Source organism: Colletotrichum orchidophilum (genome assembly GCF_001831195.1).
Source record: "Colletotrichum orchidophilum strain IMI 309357 chromosome Unknown Scaffold_222.1, whole genome shotgun sequence".
In the NCBI taxonomy this organism is placed as follows: domain Eukaryota; kingdom Fungi; phylum Ascomycota; class Sordariomycetes; order Glomerellales; family Glomerellaceae; genus Colletotrichum; species Colletotrichum orchidophilum.
In genome coordinates, this window is record NW_019173178.1 from 1 (window position 1) to 17,320 (window position 17,320).

The window sequence follows — 17,320 nt, forward strand, 5'->3', positions numbered from 1 at the left end:
CCCCCCCCCCTTGGTATCACAACCTCATCCTGCGCTCTTCTGCTTCTTCTCCAGCTCCTTGTTCTTTGCGTTTTGGCGCCACTTCACACCCCAGTACATGATGGCCAATAATGCCGGGCTGAAAACAATGTAAAGAAGGGCCAAAAGCGTAAAGGCCCAGCCAACGCCCATTCCGTTAATCATGGGAATGATGGCAGCAGTCGCCGCCGCACCAAGGAGACACCTCGTAAAGTTATTCGCCGCCGTCGCAGTCCCGGCTTTGCCAGGGTGAATGTCGATGATGAGCGTGTTGGTGGTGTTGTTGAAACCGATCATGCCAACTCCGAAAAGGAAAAGCAGCACGCACGGGACAGCCACAGGCGCGCGGAGGTGCAGAGCCCAGCCCCAGACGAGCAGCAGAACCGAACTGAGATACAGCAGTGGCAGACCGATTTCAAGGCGTGCTTTCTCAATGGGAAACCCGGTCAGGTCTTGCTGGCGAGACTTGTCGTAGGGAATTCCCAGGTGCTTGCAGTGCCGACGGTAGTTCCAGTTGATCAAGGGCCCTACCAAGAAGGCGGCGACGACGGAGCCGCCAGCCATGGGTAGGTACATGAGACCGACCTTGAGGCTGTCGAAACCGTAAATTCCCTGGATTTGGGTCGGCATGGATGCGGCGATGGCGTAGAAACCGGCAAAGACAATGGCGCTGAACCCGAGGAGTAGCCCGAGTTCTCTCTCAAACAGTAAGCGAAGTGACTCGAAAGGGTTCAGTTTGAACTTGAGAGTTGGTTTGGCAGTGTTTGATGCTCCTGTCGTCTGCCTCGTCACTGGTGCCCCGTTTCCCTTTTTGGCTCTGTAGTAGTCTTTGATGAGCTGGAAGCCGGTTCGATACAACCGCGGAGGCCGCACGGAGCCATCGTCTACGATTCTCCGGCATGTCTCTGGGAAGAAGAGGAGAAGGATGATGAAGAAAACGCCGGCCAAGATGGTAAGAAACCAGAAGATGGACCTCCAGCCTAGGTATTCTGCCAGAACACCACCGAGAACCGGCCCGAGTGCTGGCGCCAGAACGATGGGTACGACAGTAAGGCCAACGTACTGCCCCCTCTCGGCCGACGTGATGCTGTCTGCAACGACCGCTGACGCCAAGGCGACGGTGCTGCTGGAACCGGCAGACTGTATGCAGCGAACGACGAGCAAGGAGGCGTAGTTCTGCGAGAGTGCCAGACCAATGTTGGCCGCGATGTAGACGACGAAGCAAATGACATAGGCAGGGCGTCTTCCGCTCTGATCGGCCAGCGAGCCGATGAACATGGGCACGATTCCCTGGAAGATCATGTAAGTCGTCAAGGTGAGATTCATGTCCGAGTCGGACACTTTAAACTCGTTGGCAAGAACCGTCAGAGCGGGAAGGTAAATCTGCGCAGTGAAAGGCGAGAAGAAGGCAGCCAAAGAGGCTCCTAGCACGATGAATCGTTTCTCCCATGTCGTATATACTGAGTATCGCGGAGGTGGTGGTTGTTCCTCGGGTGGCGTTACCGCTTCCTCGTCTACTATTGTCGACTTGGTAGAATCGACTGGTAGCGCTGACGTTTCTGAAGGTGTGGGACTCGATGGTCGAGACATGTTTGGCGGGTTTCTTGGATGTCAGATTTATCCCACGTCGCCACAGAGCACTGGTGGTGAGTAGAATGCAGTAACAGAAACTGAGGCATGGGGGTAATGTATAGATATAGACACCTTATTGCCGAGATCAGGACTTATGATCAAAAAGTCCGCCTGCGGCTAGGTACATCGCTAGTCATCGGGAGCATTGGGGGCTTTAGGGGCATTTGGGGGTATCGGGGGCGAGCATGCAATTGATCATCGAATGTTGGGTGGAATTACGACATCGTTGCAACTTGTAAGGATGCATATTCGGTGCCGAGTCGGCGTGTCCCTCAGAATGGACGCAGGCGGTGGGCACACTGGAGTCGCGACAGTATTAAACTAGCGAAGAATAGCGGTTAACCATATCTTGACTAGTCAAATTGGGCCCCGTGTGTCGTTTCCAGCCTGACAAAATCAATAAATCCCAGCGTCAATCACATTACCGCAAGACTGATCCATCGCGGACCTCGACCGAAGCCCTCAAAGCTGACTGCTGAGCGGGCCGCTGTCGGCAAAGGCATCGCAGCACGGTGATCTTCTATATCGTCGGTAGCAGAGAGTAGCAAAACTACCTAACGGCTTTCAAGCGTCGTTAAAATTCAACGAGTGGGCAGATGATACGGTGAGTGTTGCTGAGAGATTGAAGTGAGGTTGATAGCTTTGAGTTACACCTGAACCTGCACGGAGCGCCAAGAGGCAGGACGGAGCCAGGGATGAAGGACCCCCGGGGATTGGGCGGACCGTCTTCGGCGAATCCTGGCACTGTACGCAAGCACAGTACAGCTCCTTCACCGATTAGGAAGGCGGTGACATGTTTCTTGGAGAAGCCACCTGGAGGCTTGGGGAAGTTTGGAGATAAGGTACCGAGGGAGCTCCAGCACAAAGTGTCCAGAGCTTCTTCAGGTACCTTACCCAGCAGACCTCGAGACCCGGCAATTCATTCGAGGGACACGCTTCCACTCCCTACACTCTTCACTGCACCTGTCTCGACAATTTGCCAAGCTTCAATACCAGTGTTCCGTTCTATACGTTCCGCATCTATCCAGCATGGTCAGTCGCCGCTCAGACTACCTCCTAATCCTAGTCCATAGATGCGCCATACTAAGAAGCTGCAGAACGTCCAATACAACTCGGCCCTGCGCCAGAGCAAGGCCATCCGCAACAACCTCGAGAAACTTTCGTCCTCGGCTGCGCAACCAGCTGCCTTGACCCCCGCCGAAATTGGCAACGTGTCCGCATCCCTCGCCTCCTTCTCCAAGACGGTCGACGAATACAACCAACTGGCCCGCCAGGAGCTCGTACCCAAGAAACAAGAAGAGGCATACGAGCGTGTGAAACGGTTCCGCGATGACCTCTCCGACTTCCGCTCCCAGGTCGACTCCCTCAAGAAGGCGCGCGAAGAAGCCGCCCACAGCAACGACCGAGGCGAGCTGCTAGGCCGTCGAGCCTATGTTACCGCCACGCCCGAGAACCCCTACGCCAACGTCAACAAGTCATCGCAGTTCCACAGCCGGGGAGCTTCGACGGGCCAAGCCGGAAGCGGATTGAGCATGGGTGGAAGTGACGTTACGAGGGAGCAGCACGCCCTACGAGAGCAGAACTTCTTCGCCAGCACGAACTCGGCCTTGGATGAGTACATTGCGCGAGGGCAAGCGGTGCTGGGCGACCTGGGAACGCAGCGTGAGATGCTCAAGAACACGCAAAAGAGGCTCTACTCCGTCGGCAATACGCTGGGCATCTCTGGCGACACCATCCGCATGATTGAGCGCCGCGCCAAGGAGGACAAGTGGATCTTCTGGGCCGGCGTCATCATTTTCTTCCTCTTCTGCTGGGCTTGCATACACTTTTTACGGTAAATGCGTAACGGTCAGAGTTGGGCTACCAGGGACGAGAAAACGAAGTTGAGAAATATTCAGGGCAAGGCGTTTGGAGTCGGCGGGCTGCAGTATGCGCCGCGCATTTTCTTGGTCATCATCGAGCTCCTTGTGCAACAAGCGATGGTTGACTTTTGGTTTATTCGGTGCCCACAAGGGCAATGGTGAAAAGCACTGGTTCGGTGGTCTCGACCTCGACCACCTTGGTCTCAGGTAGCACGTGGTTGCTCGTGCTTATGTGGCCCCCAAACTTGGTCTCCCAGTTCTCCACGTCCCATTCGAGGCCCTTGGTGGTGATGTGGCTGGTCCCTCCGATTGGGATGATACCGACGTGCTTGCCAAAGACATCCTCGCCACCTTCGCGGACCCAGATGCTGTGGCGACCGGGCTTGAGCAGAAAAGTGAGGCTCTGACCAGAGACGAGAAACACCTTGCCCTGGGCATAGTCGGGCCCCGGCTGGAAGAGGTACAGATGGTGCACCTGGCCGAGGCCTTGGTCGACGCGGCCACCTAGCCCGCCGAGGGCTACGACATCGAGGTCGGAAGCGTGGTTTGTGCGGACCCATGAGATGGCCTTGGCAAAGTCTGTTGAGTACTGGTCGGGTTTGTGGATGACTTGTGCAGGCCGTTCTAGCGTCGTATAGTAGTCCTTGACGTGGGGGAGAATGGAGTCTAGATCGCCGATGATGGCGTCGAGGCTGGGGGTCTATATCAGTTAGATAAGGCCGTCGACGAGACAAGACTGCCAAGAAGCTCACGTATGGAGGCTGGGATCGAGCTTGAGCTGCTTTGCTCAGATTGTACAGCGGGTTTGCTCCGCCATCTGCAGCAACTCGCGTGAGGGCTTCAAGAGGTGTTAGCAGGTCATCGAGGCGCGTCTTCGCGATAAAATCGTACCATTAGTCCATAAGGAGTTAAAAACGGGTGTCTGCTTCACAGGCTGGTTGAGCACAATAAGCGCAAAGTCGGCAGTACTGGGTTGGTCTGGTTTCTTGTCGCGGAGTAGACTTATCGGATGCCACTCAAAACTTGGCGACATTTTGTAGATTCTCTCTTTCTTTCTACCTCAGCAGGGCACCACTTTAGTCAGACAGCCGAAAAGTCCAAAATATCTCTCAATACGCGTCGCTTATTGGAAAGCAAGTGAGCCAGTCCCAGGGAAGAGTAGACGTGCCAGGTTTTGGCTGAGAGGCTGAAGTGACACAGTTGAGAGTTTGGTAGGATAAGATTGTATCACGGACTTGCATCTGTTACTTTATCTCGGGCTGTCCATGATGCATACGGAGTCATCAGTGTTACCGGCCTGAAGTGGAATATCTCGCAGAAAGTGGTGCATTACGATGGCGGCCAATGATCCGTCGAGTCGCTCAGATTTAATTGGATTTGGGGACCGTCCGATCGGTCGGACCTGCAGGCTGCTGCATCAGACGGGCAATCAGCGATAATGCGCCGCTAAAACCCCGGCAGAACCCGCCATCAAAGCTTCAATTTTCTTTTCCATCCGGGATTACCAACCAGCACAGCTCCAGCAGCGTTGCCCACGACCCGCGCCCTCCGCAATTCGTCTCATTCCCCTTTGTCGTTGTCTTCTTTTTTTTCGTTATTCCCTCACGTCTTCTCTTTTGGTTCAGCTTTGTTCAATCAGGCATACACACACGCAATGTATCGCAGCGCCGTCCGGTCAACGCCCCGCGCCCTGAGCGCCGCCCGACAGTCGGCAATTCGCGCAGCTCCCCGACGATTCGCCTCGACAGCACCCGCCGACAAGCCCCGGACATGGAAGGGCGCAGCACTGAGATGGGGTCTCGCAGCCGGTGCCCTCTACTGGTATAACACGAGTCCAGTCTTCGCCGAGGAGCCCCTCTGTATGTGTCCCCCGCCCAGAGAGATGATTTAGGGAATTCGTCTTTTTTAACTCTTATGCTACGGCAGCCCGAACAATCGCCGCCCCGTCCCAATTCTCCGACTCTGATCTCACGACCGTCGATGCGATTGTCGAGGAGAAGCGCAAGCGGGCCATCGTGAAGGCGGAGGAGGCCAAGCCTGCCGCCGCCGCCGCCCCCGTGCCCACAGAATCAAGCGAACAAACCAAGGCGGCACTCGAGGTTGAGGGCGCCGAGGGCGTCCCGGCCCCAGCTCCTGGTTCCCCCGAGGCATTGGAGGCCGAGGCTGATCAGCAGGGTGCATTCAACCCCGAGACGGGCGAGATCAACTGGGATTGCCCGTGCCTTGGCGGCATGGCTGATGGCCCCTGCGGCGAGGAGTTCAAGGCTGCCTTCAGCTGCTTCGTCTACTCCAAGGAGGAGCCCAAGGGCATGGACTGCATTGAGAAGTTCCAGTATGTCCCGAATGAGATGAAGCAGGTTGTGGCGGTGCAAGAATGCTAATTGGATACAGGGGAATGCAGACATGCTTCCGCAAATACCCCGAGGTCTACGGTGACGAGCTGGCCGACGACGAAGGCGCCGAAGACGCCGCACCCGCCCTCGACGCCAATACCGACGCCACGATTGCGCCGCCTACCAAGGCCGTCGAGGAGAAGAAGGAGGACAACAAGGAGACCAACAAAGAGGCCAAAGCTGAGTCGGAGGAGAAGAAGCCCGCGGCCGAGAAGCAGGAGAAGAAGACCCCAGCCGCTCCCTCGCCTGAGCCTGTTGACCTCACCAAGCCCAACAACAAGGCAACGGATGCGACCGCGGCAAACAACATCTAAACAAGAAAGCTTACGCTCTCTGTATCAATATAAACAAGTCCCGCTACCTGTGGAGAGTGAGGGAAAAAGAGAAAGTGAGAACGCTTACCGCGAAGCCGCGGAGCGTGGCTAATGAAACCATGACGGGGGAAAATCAGGCATATTTCATGTACCATAATCGTGTCCACAGTGTACCAGTACGGAAGCGAAAAACCAATAGACATACACTTCTCTTGAGGGACTCCCCAGCCTTTTTTCTTAGTTGTTCATCTTGAGCCTTCAAATTGCCCAGCAACGAGAAAACGACTCCGTCCCAGAGAGCCCCATGAGCATGAACAGCATATTCAAATGCATCAATGACAGCACAGCACACCCAGGACCCATCAACCCCATCCGAGGATGCCCCGGCGCATGACACCGTTCCTGGCCAACATTTGTGGCCCAGCTTTCTTTCCCCAGTGCTTGGGAATCGAACGCCCCCACAGCGCGATGGGGCCTCTGCTTCCTTGGTTGGTCCGCCGATCAGATTGTCCCAAGCTCCCGAGCCGCACACGTCATACGTCATTGGTCTCCAGGCCTATACGCGCCAACCAAGATCAAGGAAAGCCCGCGGGGGGGAAGAGGGAAATGGTCAAACCACCTGACGGCCATTCCCTCGTGCTACCTCCTGGCCTTCCTTCTTTTCCCTTCCCTCTCGTACTAAGAAAAAATTATTCCCTCCCATCCTCAGGTTCTTCCGATTTCTTCCTTCCCATTCACATGACTGCATCCTCTTAAAAGGAACCTACCCGTTCATCCTTCCCGCACGTCATTTGTCGATCTGCCACACCTTTTTACACCTCTCACACACGCTCTCGCATCTCTCCCTCCCTCCCCCATTGATACCCCCAAACACCTACCTCAGAGCTCAAAGCTACGCTTCCAACCACAGCTCCATCTCTCACAAGTAAGTAAACAAAGTTGCGTCATCTTCAATATGCGCATTCGTTGCTAAGAAAACAACCCAGTGGCTTCTTATGCAGACATGGCCGCCAAGGGCCCCAAGCAGACTCCTGAGGAGGTACGTTTCTTTCATTCTTGATCGCGTGATCTCATCATCCTCATCCTCATTCGATCCCACAACCACTCCTCTGAGTAGCATCGCTGACGTTTCGCTCCCCTGCCAGGCCGCCGCTCCCCCGCCCCCCGAAATTTCTGTCGATTCCACCGCCTCGACCTCCTCCCTCGTCGACGTCGACCTGCCAAGCGTACACACCGTCCCCAACGACTTCCTCGAGCAGGAAATCCAGACCGATACCCAAGCCGACCGCGTCGAGCGCGAGGAAAAGGCCCGCGCCGAGGCCGACTTGGCCAAGAAGAAGGCCGCCGGCAAGGCGCGCAAGGCCGACTCTTGGCTCAAGCGCCAGTTCTCCTCCCTCAGCGACGGCAGCGCCAGCGCCCTCGTCGTTTCCAATCTCGTCGGCGTCGTCGGCCTTAGCGCCTTCCTTGGCTACAAGGCCTGGGGTCTGTACGAGCGCGGCCGTCTGTCGTGGCAGAGCGTTGGTCTGGGACTGGGCATCCTGGGTGTGGTTGGTCTCGGGGAGGGTATCTTTGGAAGGTGAGCATCTTTCCCCTCGTCCCTCTAAGCACAAGTTAATGTAGCTTAATGCTGACTCTCATCCCCTCAGCTATCTGTACAAGACCAAGGGCAAGAAATAAGAGACAGGCGCGTCGGACGACGATGACTTTGATTTTCCTCTACTAGCTTGGAACTTTTGGCATGTTGCACGGATGCTAGCTTGTTGGCGTGCAATGACGTCTTGACGAATACGACGCAGAAACAGCTCTTCGCTGTATGTATGTACTGGGCGTTCGGGGCGAATATGGATATCACACAATCTCCTCCAAACACTTTGCTCTCTCTCCACACAATGCTTGAACAATCCCTTTTAGGCTGACTGCAGACGATTACGCCCGATACAACTCACTTCCAACGTTGAGGATTCGGAGCAAGGTACACACTCATGCACGGGTTATGGCGCTGCAATATCAATAATAAATATTGAAAACACTAATAAAGGAGACCGACCGTCCGCCGCCCGGTCTGCTACTCGCCTCCGCTAACCTCCACTAAGGTGGTTTCTTGTGGTGTCAGTAGTAAATCGTAGAATCGTACAGGGGGAAAAAAAAGTAGGTTTCGCCAAAGCTCAACATCCCAGTCGCTATGCCGTTTGGTTGCTAACTCCTCCAACCTCGTTGTGAACTCTCCCAGACCGGACACCTGTAAACGCCCTAGCAGCTTCTGCCGATCCAGCTTTCTGTTCAACCTTTGAAGCCAACTCCTTTCGAAATCCTTTGCCAGCCTAGCCTGCCTTTAGCTGTTGCCCGCTTGCTCTCACGCACACATGCACACAATAGCCTTTCTTACATCGATCGACACGCCGCACTCGACCCGAATCCTACATTCTTTCCTCCGGGGCCTGCCCACACCACGCGGGAGGCGCTACGTGTTGCGACTATTGTTGTGCAGCTCTCTCAGACGCTTAACCCAGTGCTTGCGCAACGCCGGAGACATCTTGCAAAAGATCATGGCCTTATTATCATCCGCGAGAGCCTTTTCAGCAATCTTGAGTTGGAGGTCCATATCTTCGTCGGAAAAATCACGGAAGAAGATATCGATCGCCTGCTCGGGCCACCGTGGTGGGCTTCGGCCGCGGAGAGCGTCGGCGATCTTGATCAATCCATCCTCCATCAGCTGTTTACCGGCAGAGACCATGGATGCCGTCGTCGCGTCGTTGCTGTGGCTATTTGATGCGCCTGGCCCTGATGCCTGCGCAGGGTTCGTGTAGCCCGAGACACGTCGGCGCTTCTCTGCTGGTTGCGCTGGCGGCCCCATAGGCGCCGTCGGGGCCTTGCCGCCGGTGTCAGATGTCGAGGCTTGCTGAGGAAATCTCTTACGTCCTGTGGCAGTTTCCTCGGGGGGCGTCAGAGCGCTGGTGCCTGCGATGTGTGTCCTTGGCGGAATCGCGGTGGAGGTAGGCCGTTGCTGTTGCTGCTGTGGTTGCTGATGCTGCTGCTGCTGTTGTTGTTGCGGCTGCTGGGACTGCTGCTGCTGGGGTATCAAGGGTTGTTGGACTTGGGCTACGGGAGACTGGCTCACGGAGCCGCGAGGCTGTACTTGTTGGTTAATGCCCGATTGCGAAGGGGGTCGGTAAGGCGGCTCAACCTGAAGATCGAGGACTGCGGTGCCCGGCATATCCGGGTCTTCAGATCCTTGAATTACATCCGGGCCCTTTCGCTTCGGCTTCATGATACGCTTAGGTGCACCACCCGAACCGACGACATCAGGATACAGAATCTCCATGAACTGCTCATGATCGAACGGCCGACCACGCAACGCGCGCGACAACGGCTCTTTCTGCGAGAAAGGGTCAGCGACAGGCTCGACACGACAATTGTGGGGGGTTAAGGGTGCCAAACGGCGGGGATGAGAATGCGCGCGCGTCAACGAACCTCGATGTGCGCCTTCCAGGCCTCCTCGGAGGCGGTGACGGTCCGAGTGGTCGGGTTGTAGAGGAACTCGGGGTCCTCGCGAAGGCCACGCCAGAGACGAAATTTCTTTCGCGCATTATCTGACTTGTTCACGAGATGGCTCTTTGTAGGATATGCGCCGTGTTTCTCGCGTAGACTGGTGGCGGCGCGGTCCCAGGCATCGGCCTTGAAGGAGTGGTTCTCGCGCAAGCCTAGCTGGACGGAGTCGCAAAGAGATCGGAAGAAGGTAGCCTCATAGGCGGGTGTCCAGCTGAAGCGCGGTGCACGCTTGTCGCGGTCTCCGCCGGCGCTGCCGGGTGGACCGTCCGGGCCGCCGAACTCATCGTCTGACATTGAGTCCTTTCGACGAGAGCAGACGGACGGAAGGGAGGAGGAGGGATGGAGTGGCGAGCAGGACGGTGGAGGATAAGGGTATCCCCCAAGCGTCGAAGGGGGATAAGTTAGGGACAGAGGCTCGCTGGGGGGTTAGTGGCGGAATAGGGCGTTGTGCGGCAATGTCTTGGACCCCTACGGAAGTCGCGATATGGGCCGGGTTCGGAGATGGAACGGCAGCAGGACCGTGATGTTTGATCAGAGGGTGGTGAGCAAAAGCAGAGGTGCGCGCAAGTTGGATGAATGGATGGGGGGCGTGTAGCGCGGGCGGGTTCTGTGTGTGGGCGTGTGACCCCGACGGAGGCTCGTCGAGTTTGCGTTGCACGGGAAGCGAACGTTGCGCGTGGGGAAGAACCAAAACGACGGGCAGCTTCCTCTGCCTGCGGCGTGGGCGGTGGGTTTGGTTGCGTGGGAGGAGCGAGTCGCGGAGGGCGGGTGCGGGTGCGGGTGCGTGTGCGTTCACTTGTCGCAGTAAATCAGCGAGGCTGGCAGCTGGAGCTGAACGCTGAACCCGGAGAGACTTAAGGTAGGGGGGCTCTACATAGTTAGGTCGAGGCGGGGCATCGATAGGAAGCAACTGATTGGGAGCGAGTCGGGCGCAAAACTCACGTTTCTCTGACTCTCGTAGTACCTACCTAATGGTGAGAGGACTGGGAGAACTGAGAGTGGTGGACTGGTGGTGTTGGGCGGCTGGGCCGCCCCGGCATTGGACCGGACTGGAGTCACTGGACTCATCCCTCGCGCTAGTCTTGATGGGGGCTAGTCATAGCGGTCATGCTCGGAGCGACGGAGTCGAGCACGTGTCGGGGTCCAGAGACTCTAGAGTCTGGACAGATCCAGACAGGTGTCCGCGGGTGTTCCTCTGGAAGGGAGAGATGGTTCCCATTGGCTGTCGATCTTCCGTTCCCGTGCCAGCCGGGCTTCAGCCTTCAGCTGCTGCACGGGCCAGATCACGTGGGGTCACGGGAGTTTCAACTTTTTTGCAGTCTCGTTCCCATTCGAGGTCCCCGGTCAGCACGCGTGAAAGCATTCTGCCTGTCTTGGCTTAGCGTTATCCTTTTTTGTGTATTGTTTCTAGTTGCCTTGCTGGTGAGGCAGAAACATAATTTCCTTCTTCTTCTTCCTCTCACTCGCCCAAGCCACTCCAAGTCTGCAACAGACGCCTCCACGACTGCCACCACCACCACCACCACCGCCACCGCCACCATCCGGCTTGGCAGAAACACCAAGACCCTCCGCAGGTGATCCTCCAACTTTGTCTTATGGAGTCGCCTTGTCCGTTTATTCTTTTCGCTTCTCTGGAAGCCCTACCAGACATACTTTGCGTTTCTACGTGGGCGTCCTGCATGCCCGTCTCTTCACTCCCTCGTACTTTATTCAAGCCAACATATGCGAGATCAAGCTTTGCAGTGCCTGCGCTCCCCTGGCCAAACTGGAATGGACGCAAGCCCCGAAATCTTGAGGCTAGATTTCCGACGCGTGAGTTGCTCGACTCATCAATCGGGCGCTGACCTCATCGCAGGAGTCCCCCATCGCTTTTCCCGAACACGAGAGATGGTGTAGGCGAATGTGGCGGCTCCGGGCGCCGACAAACAACCCGTGTGCTGCGAGTTGCTGACTCTAATTTTACCGCCCACTCTCTCGATACTTCCTCATCGCGGTGACCACTGAAAGTTACTTAACTTGCCAAGTTGCTAATGACGGTGTCTGAATCGCCGGTATACAGACTTTTCACCATTGTTGGCATTGCAGAGGTTGCCAGTTAGACCGTTCGAGCGTATTGGGCAATTACTCTCGCGAACACGGGCCATCACTACACTATGCACGCCCGTTGTCAATGTTCCAACTAGCAAACCATGTTTCCGCCGAGCCAACGTAACAACCCGAGCAAAGGCAGCGTATCTACATGCAAGGCTATCAGATTAGCTTTTAGAGTTGCTCCCTCAGACATGACAACTTTCTACCATGTCTCCCATTTTACCATGTCTACCAAGGGCTTACGCCGGTTCAGATGATGAGCAGTAGAGAGTGTCCACACGCACCTCACGGCAGCAGCCAAATTTATAGTTGATCTCATATCTGTACCAGTCGCAGGGGTCGAATTCCTCGCATGGTGACGGCTCAGCTTGAAGCTGCCTGTCTTGCCCTATGGCAACCATCAATCATGCCAGTTCAGCACACATAGATCGGTACGGATACGGCGCATTGCGAATAAGAATAATTACTCTCATATAGGACGCATGCACATGCTGCCAGGAAGAAATCTATCCTCTTCACTTCGGTCTGGAGATCCATCTGTCAAGGTCCCTGGGAAGATGAAGCGCTGATCCGTCGTCGCAAGAGAACGGATCTGCTTGATGCCCAGTACAAGACGACACATTCATTTTTGTGCAGGACAAACAGTATTGCAAATCGTGCAACGGGGCGTTGTGTTCTGCGACACCTCGCCTTTCCGGATAACTAAGGTCGACTTACTCTCTGCTAAGCTCTTCAGCTCCAGCCATGTCCTTGTTGAAATGAGTATGAAGGGTGGCTGGCTGGTTGGATGTCGATGTTCAACGACATGCAGACGCTTCCTGGACGAATTCATGTACCCTGCCTTACGTAGTACCTACGCTACCACGCTAGGCCCGGGGCACATGTGCCGCTCGGAACATTTGGCCGCTCGGAGTTTTGTTGCTGGGATCCCGCCACGCAACTCTGTCTCAGAGTGCTCAGTGGATCGTTTCAGGCCCTGTCAGCCTGTCCACTCGACGAAGGGGGGACTTCTCTGAGTCCTCCCACCGGAGTCCTCCCACCATCTTTTGCTTCAATTCTGTTTCTGCCCTTGCTGCCAGCATCGACACCCGCCAGCAGACCTGGTTGTGCTGGTCTGGCCTGGACACCTCTGGCCACCCCTGGCCACCCCTGGCCACCATCGACCGATTGGGCCTCGTTGTGTCTCTCGCTGACTCCAACCCGGACCACGCGTTGATCAGAGACAGTATAGACGCGCCGTTTACCCGTGGATACGTCAGCCACCTTGCCGACATTGCCCTTTCTACTTACCAACCTTCCCAAAGGGCACGTCGGACCCAAACTCCAAACCACGTCTCCTGAGCTACTAGGCCAAGGGGTTGTTTCCTCGCGGAGACCATGGCTGGAGATAAACGAGAATCCAATCAACGGAGATGAGGCCTAGTCGAACAGGAGCTCGTTCCAAGCTATGCGGCGGGAGACGCCGCCCCGTCCATCAGCTGTTTGTCTGCGTCTGCCACACACGAGAACGATGGCTACCTGTCCCCGTTCCCTAGGGCGTGTCCGAGGTCCGCAAACAATGACAGTTTTGGCTTCAGCAATGGCACTTGTTTCTCCTTCGTCCGATACAGCCCTCGACCTAGGGATAATTATGATCGGTATTCCTCTTCCGCAACACCAAAAGCTTAGCACGCTACGCAAGCCGCAACATGGAGGCTGTGGACCAGATCGCCCTTGGCCAAAAGTCTTGCTCTGCCCAGCAGTATTACTGCTGTACGCTGTACCAAGCGCCGCGAGGCTTGGCTACAATTAGTGACGGGAAAACAACCATGGGGGTCGCTGAAACGCCAAGCGGAAACAACTGCGGACGCTGACTTATCAGAGAGGACCAATGACGAGATTAATCCGGGATGCCGTCCACCTCGAATGCACCGTTGAATCCTCACCCTTCGCCGCTCTCCCGCGCTCAATCCCCCCTCCCCTGCGGGACCCCCCTTGATGTTGGATCCAAAAGGGGATGATGCTGTTTTCTAGTTGTCGGTCAAAGAAAACTCCCTCTTTTGCCTTACGTGCGTTTCCAACCGACCAGGGCCCTACACCCGGTTCGTTCTCGAGAGCGTGGAAGGGTTACTGACCGTTTGACGGTTGGGGCCAAATATAGCATCCAACCCGTAAGGATGGATACCTTGCTGCTTTCTCTCGCCATCGTCGGATATTCGCCATCCTCTTTGTCAGTGTTTTGTCTGATGAGAAGCCGCCCCAACTCGACAGCTTGCCGGCATCCAACATCCAGCATCCATTTGGATAATTGGAATAGGGCCGATGGGGATATGCGTGGGCCGACGACATCTACCTGCTACGTCGTCTAAATGCTTAGCCACGCAAACTTGACCAAGTTTTCTGGATCAACGGAACCAGTTCGGCTCACTGGCGCCGTCCTGTGGAGAAGGGGTGACGAGCAACTTGTCTGGCCATCTGCAGCAGGACTGGATCAAATGCAACGGCCCGGCTAGCTGGTCCCGAGTACTAGCCCGAGGACTGGCAATCGCTTGGCTGCGGCGAGCTTGTGTCTTTCTCGTAGTAGCCCACGGCACTTAGGCCTTGTGGCAGAGAAAGTGTCGGCGCTAGGGAGATCTGACAGCGCCCTCGTCTTACCGTTCGCTTCTTCTCGCCGGGCGCCAAACGTCGTGCATGTGCAGAATGGTGCTGATAGCTGTTATTTGAAAGGGGGGCCGGGATCATATCGCATTGCCAACCTGCCAATTCACCAACGCTTAAATGGTTCAAAATAAGCTAATTGAGACCTCAGATCAACGGCTCATCAGCTTCCACAGCCCATGAGACTTTACATCCGAAGCACGATATTTCTTGGCTCTCACTCAGACCTACCTCCACGGGCTTGCGCATAGTTGCGAACAAAAAGCGAGGATGGGTAGGGCCAGCGCCGCCACGCAGAAAGATGCGATGCCCACCATCCACACCCACACACTCAGCATCCCTTCCCCCCTTGCGCTAGTCTCCCGGCACTGATCGACCGATATCCCTGCTCTGGATCACGGCATGGTCGACTGTGGGGTAAGGGGACTCCCCTGCTCGTGACTGATCTTCCCCTCGACATGGGCCGTGGTGTATTCGCAGAATTCCAAACATGCTACCAGATCCACCTCGTTGCTGCAACTCACGTCTTGGGTCCCGGCTGACGGGAGGGACCTCGATTCCAGCGAGCGCACACGCCCTCCCTCCTTCACCCTCTCTTCGCCTTCGCTCTCAGTCAGGACTCTGCAGTGGTTCGACCGGTTCGACGCCAGATATTGCAGGGTTGGCATGGCTTGACATGGACGCGCACGCCCCTTGCTGAGCGGGACAATCTGTGACCAGGGCATCACAACTTGAGACTTGGCTCGCCTGGAGCCTCCAAGCAACGAGCGCACGACGTCGTCGTCCCATTTTTTGCAAGATGTACAATCCTCGCTTCCTGGGCCGGGCCAGTCGCCATGTCTTCACATTCCTACTTTGAACATTAACTCGGCCTTGTCCGCCACCTCCTTCTTCTTCTTTTCCGACCCGGGTTACTCTTCTCTTCTTGGCCATCTCTTATCCCCCCCCGTCACCAGTTTCGTTCATTCACGACATCTCTTTTCTTAATTCTTTATCTTTGAGGGCTCCCTGGTGACAGCTCCTCGTCCTTTTCATTAACAGCAAAAGAGCCGCCTGGTGTGGCCTGTTTATTCTCCCCCTTATCCCTAGAGTTGTCTATCTGGTGACGGACGTTTTACATCACAACCATGGAGTCAATTTCATTGCGGTCGCTGGTCCTTTACGGCCTCCTTTCAACCTTTGCAGACGCCTCCCCGGTCGAGAAGCGCGCGAATATTCAGAAGCGAGGACACTTCCTCATCCCCAGAGTGCCAAATGAGAACTTCAACGGTCACAATGGTCCGAGGCAGCTGATCAAGGCGTACCGCAAGTTCAGCATGCCCATTCCCCAGGGTCTGCAGGATGCCATGGACGCCATGGCGGCTCAGAACCCCGAGCCTGTCAAGGCTGAGAGCTTCAAGTCTCACGCTGCCGGCGTGAAGAATCAGTCTGCCGCCGCTGGACAACCTGGAACTGGTCTCGTCACCGCCACCCCGATCCGCAACGACGTCGAGTATGTATCGCCCATCAAGATCGGCGGCCAGGAGGTCAATGTCGACTTTGACAGTGGTTCTTCCGACCTCTGGGTGTTCACCTCCATGCTCGACACCTCGTCCCAGACTGGTCACCAGCTCTATGACCCCACCAAGAGCACGAACGCCAAGATGCTCTCAGGACAGCAGTTCTCCATCCGATACGGTGACGGCTCCGGTGCCCAGGGTGTTGTCGGAACTGACGTTGTTGATATTGGTGGTGCCGTTGTCCAGGAGCAGGCTATCGAGATGGCCACCGCTGTCTCACAGCAGTTCGTGCAAGACACCGCCAACAACGGCCTCCTCGGTCTTGCCTTCTCCAAGTTGAACACTGTCAAGCCCACAGCCCAGAAGACCTTCTTCGACAACGTCATGCCCAGCCTGGCTGAGCCTGTCTTCACTGCGGATCTTCGTAAGAAGACCGTCGGTGCCTATGAGTTCGGCCGTATCGATAACACCAAGTTCACCGGCCAGATGGCCTGGATCCCCATCAACACTACCACCGGTTTCTGGCAGTTCAGCAGTGAGAAGTTCCAGGTTGCCGGCGGTGAGGTCCAGCAGGGCACCGCTGGCGGTCAGGCTATTGCCGACACTGGTACCACCCTCATCCTCGCCAACCCTACCATGGTCCAAGCCTACTACCAGCAGGTTCAGGGTGCCAAGCAGGATCAGCAGGTCGGTGGCGTCACCTTCCCCTGCAATGCCCAGCTTCCCGACCTCATGATGGATATCGGCGGTGTCTACATGGCCCGTGTCAAGGGAGCCGACATCAACTTTGCCCAGGTTGATGCTCAGAGTAAGTCACCCATGAGAGTCCTTATAGTTACCGACCTCAGACTAACACCTTTCCAGCCTGCTTCGGTGGCCTCCAGGCAACTACGTCCAAGCTTCAGATTTACGGAGACATCTTGTTCAAGTCGCAATTCGTCGCCTTCAACGGTGGAAACATGTCCCTCGGCATGGCCGAGCACGTCGTCAATAACCAAAAGGCGGCAGTACCTGCTACTGGCGCTGGCGCAGCGGCGTAAGCATTGACACATGTGCGACAATTTCACGTCTTTTTGGCATTAGGATTCACTTTTTGGTGTCCAGGGACAACAACATGAACAACATGAACAACGCCGGCTCGACGTCCGGTAGTGAGAGGTTGACGGCTGCCAAGGGAGGGTTAATGGTCGTCCTCCAAGCCGTATTAATCGCCATGGTCATGGGCGTCTGAGACAACTACAGATTTTTTTTTTCCACCGAGATGATTGCGGGATACATGGTGAATCTCATTCTAGCTTAGATATCCTCTGAGCTCTCTAGCCGGC

The 17,320-nt window shown here is 55.9% G+C and overlaps 8 protein-coding genes across 8 annotated transcripts; 4 read left to right on the forward strand and 4 right to left on the reverse strand.

The window, feature by feature from the left end:
* Positions 1-24: 24 nt before the first annotated feature.
* Positions 25-1,608, reverse strand: CORC01_13896 (major facilitator superfamily transporter; the record flags this gene model as incomplete). Its single annotated transcript, XM_022625511.1, has 1 exon — positions 25-1,608. The coding sequence occupies one exon, from the start codon at positions 1,606-1,608 to the stop codon at positions 25-27; it is 1,584 nt and encodes a 527-aa protein (XP_022467965.1).
* A 1,115-nt stretch (positions 1,609-2,723) lies between these two features.
* CORC01_13897 (vesicle transport V-SNARE protein) lies at positions 2,724-3,488 on the forward strand (the record flags this gene model as incomplete). Its single annotated transcript, XM_022625512.1, has 1 exon — positions 2,724-3,488. One exon carries the CDS (start codon positions 2,724-2,726, stop codon positions 3,486-3,488), a length of 765 nt encoding a protein of 254 aa, XP_022467966.1.
* Positions 3,489-3,645: 157 nt separating this feature from the next.
* Positions 3,646-4,545, reverse strand: CORC01_13898 (thiamine pyrophosphokinase; the record flags this gene model as incomplete). Its single annotated transcript, XM_022625513.1, has 3 exons — positions 3,646-4,212; positions 4,265-4,350; positions 4,404-4,545. The coding sequence occupies 3 exons, from the start codon at positions 4,543-4,545 to the stop codon at positions 3,646-3,648; spliced, it is 795 nt and encodes a 264-aa protein (XP_022467967.1).
* Positions 4,546-5,166: 621 nt separating this feature from the next.
* On the forward strand, positions 5,167-6,219 carry CORC01_13899 (CHCH domain-containing protein; the record flags this gene model as incomplete). Its single annotated transcript, XM_022625514.1, has 3 exons — positions 5,167-5,371; positions 5,439-5,844; positions 5,904-6,219. 3 exons carry the CDS (start codon positions 5,167-5,169, stop codon positions 6,217-6,219), a joined length of 927 nt encoding a protein of 308 aa, XP_022467968.1.
* Positions 6,220-7,222: 1,003 nt separating this feature from the next.
* On the forward strand, positions 7,223-7,896 carry CORC01_13900 (uncharacterized protein; the record flags this gene model as incomplete). Its single annotated transcript, XM_022625515.1, has 3 exons — positions 7,223-7,258; positions 7,365-7,795; positions 7,866-7,896. 3 exons carry the CDS (start codon positions 7,223-7,225, stop codon positions 7,894-7,896), a joined length of 498 nt encoding a protein of 165 aa, XP_022467969.1.
* Positions 7,897-8,680: 784 nt separating this feature from the next.
* CORC01_13901 (uncharacterized protein) lies at positions 8,681-10,062 on the reverse strand (the record flags this gene model as incomplete). Its single annotated transcript, XM_022625516.1, has 2 exons — positions 8,681-9,595; positions 9,691-10,062. The coding sequence occupies 2 exons, from the start codon at positions 10,060-10,062 to the stop codon at positions 8,681-8,683; spliced, it is 1,287 nt and encodes a 428-aa protein (XP_022467970.1).
* Positions 10,063-13,903: 3,841 nt separating this feature from the next.
* CORC01_13902 (uncharacterized protein) lies at positions 13,904-14,002 on the reverse strand (the record flags this gene model as incomplete). Its single annotated transcript, XM_022625517.1, has 1 exon — positions 13,904-14,002. The coding sequence occupies one exon, from the start codon at positions 14,000-14,002 to the stop codon at positions 13,904-13,906; it is 99 nt and encodes a 32-aa protein (XP_022467971.1).
* A 1,621-nt stretch (positions 14,003-15,623) lies between these two features.
* Positions 15,624-17,226, forward strand: CORC01_13903 (eukaryotic aspartyl protease; the record flags this gene model as incomplete). The annotated part of the gene is made up of 3 exons (XM_022625518.1): positions 15,624-16,803; positions 16,860-17,031; positions 17,079-17,226. 3 exons carry the CDS (start codon positions 15,624-15,626, stop codon positions 17,224-17,226), a joined length of 1,500 nt encoding a protein of 499 aa, XP_022467972.1.
* Between the last annotated feature and the right edge of the window lie 94 nt (positions 17,227-17,320).